A 17,095-nucleotide genomic window follows, 5' to 3' on the forward strand; every position below is an offset into this window, starting at 1 on the left:
GAGGGAAAGGGTAATAACTTTAGGTTTTATGGCTGGCTTTGGAGAAAAGAGGTTCTGGTTTCTGACCCACCTTGGGGAAGAGAGATTCTAGTTTCTGTGGCTAGCCTTGGGAGAGAATGGAACTGAGCGACAGGAGGGTAGGAGAAGATCAGAAAAACTTCTGGTTCTGAGGCTGCTTCTGAGGCCTTCATTCTGGGGCTTGTTTTATGAGTCCCAATGTCAGAGGTGTTTGAACCAGAGTGACTCCACCTTGAATAGGGGCTGGGTAATATAAGGCTGAGACCTGCTGGGCTGCATCCCCGGGAGGTTAGGCATTCTCAGGCACAGGATAAGACAGGAGGACAACAGGACTGGTATCACAGATACAGGTCATAAAGACCCTGCTAATAAACAGGATGTAGTAAAGAAGCCGCCAAAACCCACCAAAACCAAGATGGCAATGAAAGTGACCTCTGGTGGTCCTCACTGCTCATTATACACTATAATATATTAGCATCGCAAATCATTCCCACCAGCACCATGACAGTTTACAAATACCATGGCAACATCCAGAAGTTACCCTATATTGTCTAAAAAGGGAATTTTCTGGAAAACTCACGAATAATCCACCCCTTGTTTAGCGTATGATCAAGAAATAACCATAAAAATAGCTGGCCAGGCACGGTGGCTCATTCCTGTAATCCCAGTACTTTGGGAGGCTGAGGTGGGTGGATCACAAGGTCAGGAGTTCAAGACCACCCTGGCCAAGATGGCAAAACCCCGTCTCTACTAAAAACACAAACAAAAAGTAGCTGGGCGTGGTGGTGTGCACCTGTAATCCCAGCTACTCAGGAGGCTAAGGCGGGAGCATCACTTGAACCTGGGCGGTAGAGGTTGCAGTGAGCCAAGATCACGCCACTGCACTCCAGCCTGGGCCACAGAGCAAGACTACGTCTCAAAAAAAAAAAAAAAAATAGCCAACCAGCAGCCCTCAGGGCTACTCTGTCTATGGAGTAGCCATTCTTTTGTTTCTTCTCTAATAAACTAGCTTTCACTTTATGGACTTATCCTGAATTATTTCTTGTGTGAGATCCAAGAACCGTCTCTTGGGGTCTGGATCAGGACCTCTTTCCAGTAACACCAACACCACCGAGTGCCAGCCCAATAAATGAAAATCAACCCTTACAAATACACATAATTGTGAAATTTTACCATATGAAAACAAAAAGATCCTATAACCCTCCAGGGTGTGGCAGGAGAAGAGGGAACCATTTCTTAGAAAGGAACGAGAATAAGAATAGCACTGGATTGCTCAATAACACTGAAAGAAATTAAGGGAGTGATGCCTTCAAAAATCTCAACCCAGGATTCTATATCCAGTGAAACTACTGATTGAGGGGACAGAATTAAGACAACAAGGTCTCAAATTTACCTCCCATTAATTCTTTTGTAAGAAGCTCCAGAAAGATGTTCTGTACTAAAGCAGGGGATACCCAAAAAAGTGTGGGGGACAAGATGTAAACTTGCCTGTCACCCTCTGAAGGTTCACTGAAAATCAGCTGACATAAGGCAGATGAATAGGAGAAAAAGCATACAAATGTATTAACGTGTACCTGTGGTCCCAGCTACTCGGGAAGCTGAGGTGGAGGATCACTTGAGCCTGCAGTTTGAGGCTGCAGTTTGAGCTATGATCATGCCACTCTACTCCAGCCTGAGCAACAGGCAAGACTTGATCTAAAAAAAAAAAAAAAAAAACAGACTTTACAGGGTATGTCAAACAAGTATATTTGGGGGTGAAATATTTTGGTTTTCTTCAAAAGAATGGTAGAATTCTTCAAATGATATTGAAAAGACATTTCAAATTAAGACAACAGGTTGCAGCTAACTTAGACAACTACCTATCCAGACTTGAACAGGTTAGAGGCTCTGGGAACAAATTCTTCAAGAAGATGAAATTGATAGGCAATATATGTATTTGAACATATTGAGAGAAAAGAAATTGATGTATCTGGAAGAAGAGTTTGGAATAGCTGGGCAACAAAATAATCATAGCACATCTTCTAAACTGAGAAATCAATAGATGACTAGACTACATATGACAGTAATATTTCATCAAGCTCAAATTCTCTTGTCATTATTGTTAGGTGACATACTACCTGCAGCTAACTCAGTTCAGAAACAGAAGGAGAGAGAAAGCAGGTGTGAATCTAGATAAGGATATACAGGTGTTCACTATATTCTTCCTCTAACTGAAGGTTTAAGTAAAATAAACCATTGAGAGGTGAGAGTATTATAACTGTATTATTTCAAGACATGGAAGTAGAACTCCATGCTTATCAGTTAGCTTAAATTGTTTTGTTTATTTAATTTTGAGGTGGGGTCTCATTATGTTATGCAGACTAGGCTCAAGCAATTCTTCCACCTCAGCCTCCAGAGTAGCTGGGACTGTTACCAGAAAAGGGGTTTTGTCCCAGGGCCCAAGAGTGGGTTCTCAGATCTTGCATGGGAAAGAATTCAGGGCCAGTCACATAGTAAAGTTAAAATAGTTTATTAGAAACTACTCTATGACAGAGTAGGGTGTCCTCAGAAAGCAAGACGAAGAATGCCCCTACCTTAACCCATTTATGCCTCAGGTTGCAATTTTTTGAATTTTTGCAATCAGACCTTGGCGATGACCTTGAGCAGTAGGATATAAATAACTCTCGCATGCTTAGGGTTCCAATAATGGAACATTAGGTATAAATGGATTTAAACAAGAATGCTTGCTTATATAGGAATATTAGGCCTATAGTGCAGTTTATTATAAAGGCTTGTGACAGGCTGTTAGTATGGTTATTCTCTTGTGTAACTTCTGATCTTGGCAAGAATTTATGAGTGTACTATTATCTTTAGAGGAAAACATATTTTTTAAACTAAGAATGCCTTTTTCCACTAACTTCTTTCCTCAACCATAAACATCTTGTGATTAAGAGTGCCTAACTTCCTGGGAATGTAATGCATCAGGTCTTGCTTTATCCAGCCTTTATTCAAGATAGAGTCACTCTGGTTGGGATGCCTCTGACAGAGCTATAGGTGCCCAGCTATACTAAATGTTTTTAAGTAGTTGCTCATGGGAATGAGAAATTAGCATGTTGGGATGGTGAGAGGAAGAACCACTGATGATTTTCATAACTATCTTTGGAGAGTAATTTGATGGTTGAACTCTGAAATATATACCTTTGATTAAAAATAAAAACTAAACTATAAAAAAAATTAAGGAGAAATTAAAAATCAGTAAAACCAAAACAAAAATTAGCAGCTTTTGTACATGCAATGCAAACAATGTGTGGTAAATATAATAGAAAAAAAAGGCAATATTCAATTGGTTAAAAAAAAAAATTCGGAAACAATTTTTTTTTAACCAATTGAATGTTGCCTTTCCAAAACTACCTATGGCCTGCCTCACCTCCATCCTGTGCCTATAAAGACCCCAGACTCAGTTGGTAGAGGAGAGGTGGCTTGATTTTAGTGAGGTGGCTTCACTTCAGTGAGGCAGCTTGACATCAGAGAGACAGCCTGACTTCAGAGAAGAGCTGGCCAGACTTTGGGGAAGAGATGCTGGATTTCAGGGGAAGACTACCTGCCCATCCCATCCCCTCTTCAGCTCCCCCTCTGTGCTGAGAGCCATTTCCATCTCTCTTAATAAAATTGTCTGCCTTCACCATCCTTCAAGTGTTCATGCAACTTCATTCTTGGACACTGGACAAGAGCTTGGGACCCACCAAACTGCAGGGACCCACAAAAAGGCTGTCACACCAATGGAGGAAGTAGACTGCCAAGGTCAACAGGTTTATGTTGATCAGCCTGAGAACCAGCAGCCATGACCACATGTGTAAGCAGGCTGTGAAAGGAGCTCATTTGCTCCTCTGGGGAAGGGGAGCTTACTTTTCCACACAGGGACCATCCACATCTGATGAGCAGGCCATCCCTCCAGCCTTACATCATGGCTGAGTTCCTGAACAGCAGAAAGTTCGTTTGGCCTTTTTGTGGACAGAGATGGGAGTTACAATGGTCTAAACTGAGTGAAATGCAGCAAGTAAGCCCTTCCGGGACCATTTCCCCTGAAGCTAAAAACCTTATTATGAACAATTTTCCAGAGGGTAGCTTGGGAAAGAATAATGATTACCAGTTTGAATTTTTTTTTTTTTTTTTTGAGACAGGATCTCACTCCTGTCACCTAGGCTGGAGTGCAGTGACGTGATCACAGCTCACTGCAGCCTTGACTTCCCAGGCTCAGGTGATCCTCCCACTGCAGCCTCCTGAGTAGCTGGGACTACAGGCATGTGCCACCACAACTGGCTAATTTTTTATATTTTTAGTAGATATAGGGTTTCACCATGTTGTCCAGGCTGGTCTTGAACTCCTGGGCTCAAGCAATCTGCCTGCCTCAGCCTCCTAAAGTGCTGGGATTACAGGTGTGAGCCACTGCACCCAGCCCGGTTTTGAATTTTATAAAAAATGTTTTCTCCATTTCCCATGACAAGTTCATTCTGAATCCCACTGAATTGGGAAGAGTCTTTGGCTCATAAATCAACTATGTAATCTCAAGAGATTTGAATTCACACACACACTTCAATTCCTTTGTATTGCTATGCATTGGAGACAACCTTTTTTGGCAGTCAGAAAACCTAAACACCTTGCACAAATACCAATTTTCCTTCAAATGATCTTTAGTAATATCTGTATTACAGGATCTTTGGTAAACTAGAAGCTCTTAGCAATTCCTTTTCATGCTAGGTTTGAATTTTATTTTTTTTGTTTAATACATGAGATGGACTAGAGTCAACTTTGCCCTTGCCGGTGGAGGGCAGCCACCCCATGCAAGGAGGCAAGGGGCCAACTGAGCTGTTAATACACAGCCGTCCATGGACAGCAGAACTAAAGGAGCATTGTTACACCCACTCTGGGGCCTCAAGGTCACAGGCAGCCCCCTACAACCTGGGCACCGCTGCACGGAGCTTTCTCCTGCTGGTGTCTGGAGTGACCAGCTGGGTCCTGCACTCACTCACTTGCACCTGGTCTGGCTGTAGGCCCCACCCAGAGCTTGTTCCTAGGTCAGTGCCCGGAGTAGCCAGTCAGATCCTGCACTTGCTCACTCACATGATCCCTCCTGCAAGGGGTTGAGCATGATGGGTGGAGTAAATGTTCACCCTTGTCACAAGTTCAATGAAGGGGCCGAGAAAAATTATGCACTATTGCCATGCCAGTGCTATGAGCATTGTACTTGTCACATCTCTCTTACCACACTACTTCTAATTTATTGTATTCTGTTACTTCTACATCTTCAATATCTCTAACAATCTATGTCTGGTACACCTACTGTCATGTGGGCCTCTAACATGTCTTCCATGGGTCAATGCAACAGGATCCTGACTGGTCTTCCTGCTTCTGATATAGGCTGAATCCAACCCCTTCTTCATGGAGTAGTATTTCTACTGCCCATCAGTGATTCCACTGCTCTTAGGACCAAGTCCAATGCCTCATCTTGGATTGTGAGGCCCTTTGTGATCTGGCCCCTTCTTTGTCTGGCATCATCTCTCCATAACAGGAAACAGTAACCTTTACCAATTGACATTAAGAAAGCCACAGGTTGTGTCTGAGTCTGTGCTGTGTGGGCTAGTTTCCAAAATTACGATGAGTAATTTCAGTTTCAGGCCAGTCTTCCCTGACCTCAAAATATTTCCAGAAGGCCAGCTTCTCAGCCATTTGGGGCTGTGGGACTGGAGTTCCCAAATAAATAGAAATGCCACCTATTGTATTTTCCTACTTCTTGCTTCTAAGCTCTTTTGTTGAAGTTGCTTCAGACTCATCATGCACACTGTCCTCAGTGGCAATGGCTCTTAAATAAAACAGAATTTGCCAGTGTTTCTCTTTTGTTTTCTATGTAAAAACCAGCTTATTTTCTCAAGGTTTTGTGGTTGACGAAAATCCTGCTCTATCTAGTAGGAAAGGGTGGGGTTATTAGATTAAGTAAGTTGTCAGTTGAATGAACTATCTACTCCTTAGGACAAGGACACTAGGGACCTTGTCACATGTGCATCCTCCACAGGCATCCGTAAGGACTCCTTGAATTGTTCAGAATTGCATGTGTTCTCTGTCTCCTCTAAAATTAATCTGGTGTTCTTTCAAGTCAAATTGATCTAGTGTTGTGTTGCTTCGACTAGATATAAATAAGAAATCCTTTTGATTTGATACACTCTGAAGTGTTTGGAGAGCGAAGACACCACTGAACAGGAAGGAAGTATTTTAAGCCCCTCAGCCTACGTGCTCCACATCTGGGAAAATATTACGCTGTGAGTGGCTGTTTCTTCCTCATTTCTTATCTTCTAGATGTTGTTTGTCTCAAACTTTGCCAGCAAAAGGAAGGTTAAAAATAGAATAAAGAAAATTCCCTTAGCATGCGAAGATCACAACATATTATGGATTTGCCTGCTAAATTATTTATTCCTTTAAGATTAAATCAGTCCAGCTGTCTTAGAGGGCTGGAAGAAGACCTCTTGCAGAAAGGTTTCAACTGGATTTAGAATTTAGAATCTGACTTCAACCAGTGGAGGAGGTAAACTGCCAAGGTCAACAGATCTGTGTTGATCAGCCTGAGAACCAGCAGCCATGACCACATGTGAGAGCAGACTGTGAAAGGAGCACATTTGCTCCTCTCAAGAAGGGGAGGTTACTCTTCCACACAGGGGCCATCCACATCTGATGAGCGGGCTATCCCTCCAGCCTTACATCATGGCTGAGTTCCTTAATAACAGAAAGTTTGTTTGGCATTTTGTGGACAGAGATGGGAATTATGATGGTCTAAACTGAATGAAATGCAGCAAGTAAGCCCTTTCAGGACCATTTCCCCTGAAGCCAAAAAGCGTATTCTGAACAATTTTCCAGAGGGTAGCTTGGGAAAGAATAATGATTACCATTTTGAATTTTTTCTTTTTTTTGGAGACAGGATCTCACTCTTTTTGCCCAGGCTGGAGTGCAGTGATGTGATCACATGTGGCTCACTGCAGCCTCGACTTCCAAGGCTCAGGTGATCCTCCCACCACAGCCTCCTGAGTAGGTGGGACTACAGGCATGTGTCACCACAACTGGCTAATTTTTTGTGTTTTTAGCAGCTACGGGGTTTCACCATGTTGCACAGGCTGGTCTTGAACTCTTGGGCTCAAGCGATCTGCCTGTGTCAGCCTCCTGAAATGCTGGGATTACAGCTGTGAGCCATTGTGCCCAGTCCAGTTTTGAATTTTATAAAAAATGTTTTCTCCATTTCTCACAACAAGATCATTCTGAATCCCACTAAGCTGGGAAGAGTCTTTGGCTCATAAGTCAACTGTGTAATCTTAAGAGATTTGAGTTCACATACACTTCAATTCCTATGTATTGCTGTATATTGGAGCCAACCTTTTTTGGCAGTCAGAAAACCTAACCAGCCTGCACAAATAACAATTTTCCCTCAGATTATCTTCATTTTTATTTATTTATTTATTTTTAGATGGAGTCTTACTCTGTTGCCAGGCTGGAGTGCAGTGGCACGATCTTGGCTTACTGCAACCTCCGCCTCCTGGGTTTAAACGATTCTCCTGCCTCAGCCTCCCGAATAGCTGGGATTACAATATCACAGGATTGTTGGTAAACTAGAAGCACTTAGCAATTCCTTTTCATGCTAGGTTTTTTCTTTCCTTAAATACAGGAGATGGACTACAGTCAACTTTTTCCTTCACCAAACAAGATATATAAAATCACTATTGTGAATGGAAAATAAATTTTGGGACCCCCAAATCACTAAGCCAAACGGGAAAGTCAAGCTGAGACTTTTGCTTAGTGCAACCCTGCTTCCCATTCTATTCCTTAAAAAGATAGCTAGTAAGACAAAAAAGCTATGTACCTCCCTCACAATTTGTCCACAGGAAAATTCCTTGTGGACAAAGGACAGACAGAATTCAAAGTCATCCCTCTGCTCATTGAGATAAGTGCATATCTGATTGCTTACTTTGGAAAGGCTAACCAGAAACTCAAAAGAATGCAACTGTTTGTTTCTTATCTATTTATAACCTGGAAGCCCCCTCCCCGCTTCAAGTTGTCCCACCTTTCTGGACTGAACCAATGTACATCTTACATATATTGATTGATATCTCATGTCCCCCTAAAATGTATAAAACCAAACTGTGCCCCAACCACCTTGGGCACATGTTGTCAGGACCTCCCGAGGCTGTGTCACAGGCATGTCCTTAACCTTGGCAAAAAACAAAACAAAACAAAACTTTCTAAATTGACTGAGACTTGTCTCAGGTATTTGGGGTTCACACTATGCTCCCTTAATTATCATAGTGGACAATTGTTTGGGGCTGCTCAGCATCCATCTCTATTTCTAATAATGTCCCAAGTCTTTTTCTCCCCACTGAGTGTGAGTTTGGTGAGAGGGTGACCTCTGAAACTGTGAGGACCAAGGGGCTACAGCTGAGTGGCCCAATACAGTAGCCACTAGCCACACATGACTACTGAGCACTGAAATCGGGCTAATGTGATTGAATTTTTTTAAAAAAATTATTTATTTTGAGAAAAAGTCTGGCTCTGTCACCCAGGCTAGAGTGCAGTGGCACTGTCTCGGCTCACTGCAACCTCTGCCGCCTGGGCTCAGGTGGTGCTCCCACTGCAGCCTCCTGAGTAGCTGGGACTATAGGGGTGCACAACCACGCCAGGCTGATTTTTGTATCTTTTGTAGAGATGGGATTTGGCCATGTTGCCCAGGCTGGTCTCAAATTCCTAGGCTCAGGTGATCCACCCACCTCCGCCTCCCAAAGTGCTGGGATTATAGGCGTGAGCCACTGCACCTGGCCCTGAATTTTTTATTTAACTTTAAATGAATTAAATTTAAAAACTGAGTTTAGTTTTTTGAAAACTGTGAAGTATCTTTAGAACAAGTTGGGCATGTGAACCTACTTTTTTAACTGTACATTTTATGAAGCTTACTTATATACAGTTAACTTTTGGCAGATCAAGTATTTCCACTGAAACTTTAGCTTCCAAGTTGAAATGTGCTATAAATATAAAATATATTGGGATTTTGCGGCAAAAGTGTAAAATAGCTTACTGATAATTTTTCCTATATTGATTACATGTAGAAATGATAATATTTGGATATATTAGGTTAAATAAAATTAATTTCATGTTTTTTAATGTGGCACTGTAAAATTTTAAATTACATACATACCTTATATTTCTATTGGTAGCACTGGAAGCACTCTCCTCTTCCTGCACAGCACAGAGGGCAGGCCTGCAGACTGAGCTTTGTCAACCATGTGCACCTCAGAGCCAAAGCAAGGCAAGGGCAGAGAGATCTGGTGGACAAGGTCAGATGGAGATCACCAATGCAGGGGTGTCTCTCCCATCGGCCAGGTCAGGCTGCTCTGGTCCCAGCTGCAAAGACCTGCTTCCTTCTCTGCCTGTGTCTTGGTGGGATATTCCAGAATTCCTTAGTCTTCCCTTCCCACACTAATGCAACAGATTTCTTTTTGCTCACATTAGCCAGTCTTTTCCTAGTGTTTGCAGCCAAGAACGCCGACATAATCAAGACTTGTCAGGAAGCGAGGCTCTCTCTCCCCTGACCATCAATTCACTAGAATCCCAGGTGAACCTTGTTATTACTAAATAATCACCAGGGCTGGGGCTGAGGCAGCTGTATCTATAGCAAGCTGCTCAGGTGATTCTGATGCTCAGCCAGGGTAAGAACCACTGCTTTAAGTTTTTTGTTTTTTTTTGAGACAGTCTCACTCTGTCACCCAGGCTAGAGTGCAGTGACGCAATCTCGGCTCACTGCAACCTCCGCCTCCTGGGTTCAAGTGATTCTCCTGCCTCAGTCTCCTGAGTAGCTGGGACTACAGGCGCCCGCCACTACACCGGCTAATTTTTGTATTTTTAGTAGAGACGGGGGTTTTGCCATGTTGGCTAGGCTGGTCTCAAACTCCTGACCTCAGGTGATCCACCCACTTCGGCCTCCCTTAGTGCTGGGATTACAGGCATGAGCCACCGCACCCGGCCCTAAGTTTTCTTTTTAAGTGTCTGCATGGCAAGTGAGGGAACATGAGCCTATGCTACTACACTTCTCACATGGAGGTTAATCAAACATCCTGCGTTCCCTGCCCTTCTGCAGCTGGCATGCATTCACACATTCAACAAATATTTATTGAGGACCTATTGTGCATGCTCCAGGCATTGCTCCAGCTTCTAGGGATGCAGCAGTGAGCAAAACAGACAAGAACCCTTCTCTGCTAAAACATACTTTCTAGCAGGGGGAGAGGAAGAGATAATACGCAAAAGAAAAGAGAAAAATACATAGTATGTCACACGATGAAAAGTTCTAAGAAGAAAACCAAAGCAGGGAAAAAGAGCGTTGTGTATGTGTGTTGGGAGGGTATAGAAATTTAGATGGGGTGGTTACAGAAGGAATCCCTGGGAGGTTACATTTGCAGGAAAGGAGCAAGCCTTGAGGACATGCAGTGGGGGGAGAGTTTTCTAGGCAAACAGAAAGGCAAGTGCAAAGACCCTGAAGTAGGAATATATCTGGGATACTGGAGGAATAGCAGAAGGCCAATGTGTTGCGTGGAGAGAGTAAGGAAACAGAGCAGTAGAAACTGAAGTCAGAGAGGTAAGGGTCGTGGAGGGAGGGGGTGTCTGCACCCACTTAAGAAAATGAAACAAAAGGCTCCTCATCGAGGTGATTAGCCATCAGATGAAGGAAGACTGGGGAAAATACCTTCTGGAGATCCTATCCATGCAACCGCTCTCCATTTCACCTGTACTTATTTAGGGTGTCCTAGGAGTGATGCGCCTCTCCAGGATAAATTGTTACACTTTACTTGGCCATATAATTTGGGGGTGAAGGTAAGGCAGAGAGAAACCCTTGTTTCACAGAGCTTATGCTAACCACACTCTCACACTAGAATGGGCGTGGGTTTTCTTCACAATAAACTCATAATCACCACAATGAGAAAGAGGTGCTGAAAAGAAAAAGAAATAAAAATATCATGGCAGGATCATAAATCCTAAGTGCTCTTTGTCTGTCTTGAATTAAGGGAGGACATTTCCCAGAATCCTGCTTCTTTGGAAAATTGGAAAATTCCAACAATCACCAGAAGTGGTTTTGTTTCTTTTAGGCATCCTGACTTCCCTCTGTACCTAGAGCTGATCACAGCCCTCCAGCTGATTAGACTAGATTAGACATCAGGAGAAAAAAATGAAATGCATATTTCCCTGGATTGTTAAATACTCATTAAACACCTGTTCCATCAACTGACTTGCCCAAACTGCTGTGCACCCCCACTGCCAGGACACTGATGTCCTTTCTCAGGCTTAGGTTTTCTCCAGCTACCCATAACCCCTTCTGGGTCTGTTGTCCAGCCTCTATGTTGACTGGCTGGGGCTCAGGCTTTGGCTCTGTTCTGTTGGCAGACCTATACATGAATGCTTTGCTCACTCACCGCTTGCTGTGCTGCAAACCAGGGATCAGGAAAGCATCCACGCACACTCATTCATTCATTCATATGCTTTGTGAGTGGCTACTGGATGTAAGGCATGGTTCTAGGGGCCAAGGAGACACCAGTACACACACACAAAAGTGAGAGAAGTGAACAGAGGAGGGAAAAATGGGCCTTGCACTTAAGAAAGCAGACCACAAATAAACATGAAATATGTCAGGTGATAAGTGCTGTGGGAAAACAAAGGCAGATAAGCAGGTGGAGAATAACAATGCATGTGGTGCTTATTTTTTTCTTTTCTTTTGAGATGGAGTCTCGCTCTGTCACCCATGCTGAAGTGCAGTGGTGCAATCTTGGCTCACTGCAACCTCTGCCTCCTGGGTTCAAGCGATTCTCCTGCCTCAGCCTCCTGAGCAGCTAGGATTACAGGCGTCCACCACTATGCCCAGCTAATTTTTGTATTTTTAGTAGAGACGGGGTTTCACCATGTTGGCCAGGCTGATCTCGAATTCCTAACCTCAGGTCATCCACCTGCCTCGGCCTCCCAAAGTGTGGGATTACAGGCGTGAGCCACCACGCCCAGTCATGGTGCTAGTTTCAAGCAATGGTCAAGAAAGGACATTTTAATAATGTGCCTTTTGACCTACACATCTGGAAAACCTCAGTGTAGATCCTTTCAGGCAGAGAAAACAGTCCGAACCACGGCCCAGAGGCCTGGCTGTGCTCGCATGTTGGAACAGCAGCCAGAAGGCTATGCTGGAGCGAGTGAGCCAAGGGGATGAGATCAGAGAGGTGTCAGAGGACAAGATCAGATGGAACCTCGTCAGCCAAAGCAAGGACTCTGAATTTATTCTAGGTGAGATGGAAGCCACCACAGCATTTGAGGTCACCCTCGCTGTTGTGAGAATAGATTAGAATTCCAGCTAAGAGACTACTGGAGTAATCCAGGCAAAAGAAATGGTGGAGTAAGACATGTGACAGACAAACAGCAGCCTGTCAACAGGAGGTCTTCCCCCTCCCCTTTCCTCTGCTTCTTGGGGAGGGATCATCTAGTGTCAGAGAAAGGGAGGAGCCAAGCGGGGCTGCCTGGCTTGACTGAAATAAGACATTTTTCATAGCAGACATTTTCATAAATACATTGCACTTTATATCCTTTATTTAAGAATTTTATGAATTTAAGCCCTTAGAAAGCCTAAGTAAAAAATGCCTGCTTTCTGAACTTCCCCGACACTGTATTGTAGCTTCACTCAAGATCAAGGAGAAAAGCAGTTTTGGGCAAGCCCTGCCCAATGTATCCATTAAAGTATCTAAGCTGCTTTTCACCTACTTTATTTCCCTTGGACAAAATGTGTGCATGCCCATGACACCTAAGTGAACCACAGTTGTATGGAAACAGCTGGGGTGATGAGGACCCACCCTGAAGAAGCTTTTATCAATAACCACAGGTTGATGAGGAAATCAGTCCTCCAAAATCTGCTGAACTTTCTGTTGTGTGTTCTTATAGTTAAAAAGGTCAATTACCAGAGACCCTTAACTAGCTCATCCCCTGGACAATCATAGCTATCCCCTGTGCATCCTAAATGTTTTGCTGGAGAAAGACCATGACCAGTCTAGGGAGCCTCATGGTGTCTTCCCTATCCGGCAGTCTCAAGGCCCCTCCTCGAGGCTCTGTCGCTGACCGCTTGGCAATCTTGGAGGGGTTTTCATGGGTAGAGCCCTGACTGGTGAGCTCTCTCCTCCCCGCTCCCTCCCTGCCATCTGATTATTAGAAAGGGCAGTTTCTCTCTTTAAAACCATGTGGTTTCAAGCACATGGCAAACCTAGAAGACTGTCCCAGATGAACGGCTGCTTAGTGACTCCCAGTGACAGCCTAAGGAGACAGAACCCTAGAAATGGCCACAATGCTGAGGAGTTTACCATTGGTCCATTCTCTCACCAGGACTGGGGCCCTGATCCTGAAATTGATCTTCTCACTTTATCCTTTGGAGACTTTTTTCCTTTTCAAAACAATCCTTGGTGTTCTTTTTAACATAATTTTATCTGACTAAATTCAGGGAAGGGAGAGAGGTAAGTATAGATCATATGGAGTGACTTGCCTTAGGGATGGCCAGATACATGACAATAGATTAACTAAAACAAATCAGCAACCAATCCAGCCAGCTTTCCTCAGACAGAGAAACAAATTACAAAATTGTAAGGACCAGATATAGCCTTTAATTCCTAATGTTCAAAAAACAATCCTGTCTTCTAAATCACAACTTTTCGAGTTACAAGATTTATCCACTTCAAATAAGGATACCTTTTATAAAGTACTTTCTTGTGGTTTTACAGATTTCAAGGTGCTTCTACGTGGCTTCAGCAATTCTCACAACAAACCCTCAGTGGGTCAAGGTCTTCTAAGATTAAAATGTTAACACCAATGCGTGTGAAGTACAGTGAAGTACAGTGAGGTTAAGGCTCAGTGGCAAATGTTAAAGAGGCCCACACAACACATCAGGGATCAGAGCCAGGTCAAATTCTTGCTCCCCACCTCCACCCCACCCCAAGAAGAAATTTATTTTTTGTTTTTATTTTTAGAAACAGAGTCTCACTCGGTCACCCAGGCTGGAGGCCATGTCATGATCACAGCTCACTGTAACCTCAAACTCCTAGACTCAAGCAATCCTCCTGCCTCAGCCTCCCAAGTAGCTAGGACTACAAGCATGTGCCACCACACTTGGCTCATTTTTAAATTTTTTGTAGCAATGGGGGTCTCGCTATGTTGCCCAGGCTGGTCCTGAACTCCTGGCCTCAAGGAGGCACTAGATTGAATGACAACAGCTACAGCATTTCTTACTGAACTTAACCCTGTGTGACCCTTGAAATAATAAAATCCACTGATCAAAATAGATGCTATAATCTTTACCACAAATGAATAATTAACCCTGTGCTCAAACTGCTACAAAAATATGAGATTCAAATGTTGGAGCCAATGAAGTTTGTATAAAGGAGAGTTTCTGCCAGTGGGATGTGGCAGTGCCACCCTCCTTATATCTTGGCTGTCAGTCTTTTGGCTTGGTCCCGCAGCTCCATTGTTGCGATTGCTGAAAGATGAACTTCGTCAGGTCCATCTGCTAAACGCAAAACTCGGGTTATAGCATACCTGAAAAAGCAAAAGAATCAGGGAACACAGGGAGTTATGGAAGAGGAACATGATACTTTGACATCAGTCACTCTGATTGTCAACCAAGACTATATTAATTCTTAAATTCCACCAAGGTCAGGGTAAGAAAAAGGATACCGGGAAAATAAGCCAAAGGGCTTCTGCAATGCCATCTTAAAGTTTCCAACTTGGGAACGTTAAATGCCAAAGTACAGTGGAGTTCATCTTATTCTTGGTTTGCTACAGTTTACTACATGTTGCTAGAACTTAGAACAGGCAGTGACTGGTATGATACTATATATTTAGTTCTTTCTTAAGGTTAAAAATTGATGAAGGATGAGACTCTATCTCCATTGTGATAGAGAAGGTGACACTGTAATTATGTGTGGAGATGGACAGATGGGGAATGGAGAATGTTCCTTTCTGCCTCCCAGTCATCAGGATCTAGATATTAGATAGTCACTGACATGTCCTGCTACAAATTCAGCGAAACCCCATGCTGTATCTACAGCCCAGGAATCCTCAGTGGGTCCCCTCAGTGTAAAAATTAACATAATGGAATGAAATGATTATTGTAATAATAAGAGCAACTATTTCTTGGTGTTGAGCTCTATATTAATGTATATCACTTCATTTAGCCTTCAATTACACTGAAAATAAACATAAGCAATTAATGTCAAGGCATCTATAGATTTTTTACCTCCATGCCTATCAAATGTAGATGATTCTTAAATGACAAGCTACTCACATGTTAGCCAGAGGGTAATCCTGGGAAACACCAGCACCTCCGCACACCTGGATGGCCCAGTCAACGATTTTGCTGACAGCCCGTGGGGCAGCCACTTTGATCATTGCAATCTATATAAGCAAAATATGAAAAGAATGCTTCTTTCTTAGACTATACACAATGTGGCAAAACTGGGAAATGAAACAAGGAAACTTTCCCACATCCAAGTCACCACTAAAACAGGATCTTTAACAAAAGCCAACAAAGAGATCCTGCTGCAATGCCATATTTCAGTCAATACAGACCCTCTGGAAAGAGACACCTCTTCCAAATCACATTTTATCCATTTATTTCTAACTTGCCTTGTTTCCAAAAGGATTTCAGGCAGCTGATAAATCACACTCATCACCTTAGGGATCATAAAAACAGTCCAAGGGTCTTTGCGCCATTAATCAGTTTTCTTTTAGCAGTTTTATGGGCTTTTAGAATTAAATGATTATGTCTTTATTTCACATAAGCCAGAAACATAAGAAAGCAGAGGATGAGAGGTCTCTTTCATGAAATATTTACTATGTAGCAGTATCATGCTGTGCATTTTTTGTTTTGTTATTTGAGACAGGCTCTCACTCTGTCACCCAGAATAGAGTGGAGTGGCTATTCCCAGGTGTGATCATAGCTCACTACTGCTGCCTCAGAATCCTGGGCTCAAGCAATCCCCCTGCCTCAGCCTCCCTGGGACTACAGGTACAAGTTACCATGTTGGCTAATTTTTTTTTTAAGAGACAGGGTCTCACTATGTTGCCCAGGCTGGTCTCGAATCCCTGGCCTCAAACAATTCTCCCACCTCCACTTCCCAAGTAGCTTGGATTACAGGCGAGAGCCACTGTACGTGGCTTCTGCACATTCTATGTACATCATCTTGGTTACTCTTCCCAAGAACCCTAGGCCTTAGGCAGAAAGGTTAAGTACTTTGCCCGTGATCACAAGGCTAGAAGAAAGTGGCAGAGTGGGTGCAGTTCCAGGGCTGTGTAAAGCCTATGATTTCCCCCATTCCTTGTTGCTGTATCTTAAGAATGCTGAAGATATTCTCCCTCCTGAAAATCATTCCCTGAAGCACTTGCTAGGAGACTAGCAAGTGACAGGCATTTATAATTTATAACCCAAAATCACATGGGGGCTTCCAATATTCTGAGTGCCATCAAGATGCCATGAAAACTGAAATGTCCAACAGGTGGAGAGAACTGGAGAAGGCTCAGCAGTTGGTGGTCTGAGGGGAGAAGGTAGCCTCACCTCTTTCTTAGCGCCAGCACTGCCCAGAGTGTCCATGCTGTGAGCAGCTTTCAGAGTCAACAAGCGGATCTTCTCAATGGCAATGCGGCTTTCAGCAATCCAGTGAGCCACAACCTCCTATAGGGGAGCAAAAGGCAGCAAAAGGAAGGAGGAGCTAAGCTGGTATCTGATGTCCACGTGTAACACAGTCTTATAGTTTGGTGAAAACACTCTCTAAGCCAGAGATTGTTCACAAGCTTTACTCTACGTATTTTTAAATGGAAGAGTTAATTCATTTGATATACACCAGCCTAACCACATACTTGTGGAATGCTTACAGTTAAAATTGAAATATTTTAGAAAGACATTTTATTTTCCCAGAAAAATCATTTATTTTGGATATCTTAATGTCTAAGGTAAAGATGGCTGAACTGAGCAACTGCCTTACCGCCAAACCACTCAAAGGCCCTC

At 43.2% G+C, this 17,095-nt stretch overlaps 1 protein-coding gene across 1 annotated transcript in view; it reads right to left on the reverse strand.

Annotated features, from left to right (window-relative positions):
- Positions 1–13,680: 13,680 nt before the first annotated feature.
- ACAD11 (acyl-CoA dehydrogenase family member 11) overlaps positions 13,681–17,095 on the reverse strand; it is a 101,981-nt gene continuing 98,566 nt past the window's right edge. The window contains exons 18-20 of the mRNA XM_003310035.6: positions 16,646–16,762; positions 15,377–15,486; positions 13,681–14,628 (exon numbers count right to left, since the gene is read on the reverse strand). Of these exons, the coding sequence (XP_003310083.4) occupies positions 14,514–14,628; positions 15,377–15,486; positions 16,646–16,762 (342 nt within the window). The 3' untranslated portion in view covers positions 13,681–14,513. The remainder of the gene's footprint in view (positions 14,629–15,376; positions 15,487–16,645; positions 16,763–17,095) is intronic.

The sequence above is a fragment of the Pan troglodytes genome, chromosome 2 (assembly GCF_028858775.2).
Source record: "Pan troglodytes isolate AG18354 chromosome 2, NHGRI_mPanTro3-v2.0_pri, whole genome shotgun sequence".
Lineage (NCBI taxonomy): Eukaryota > Metazoa > Chordata > Mammalia > Primates > Hominidae > Pan > Pan troglodytes.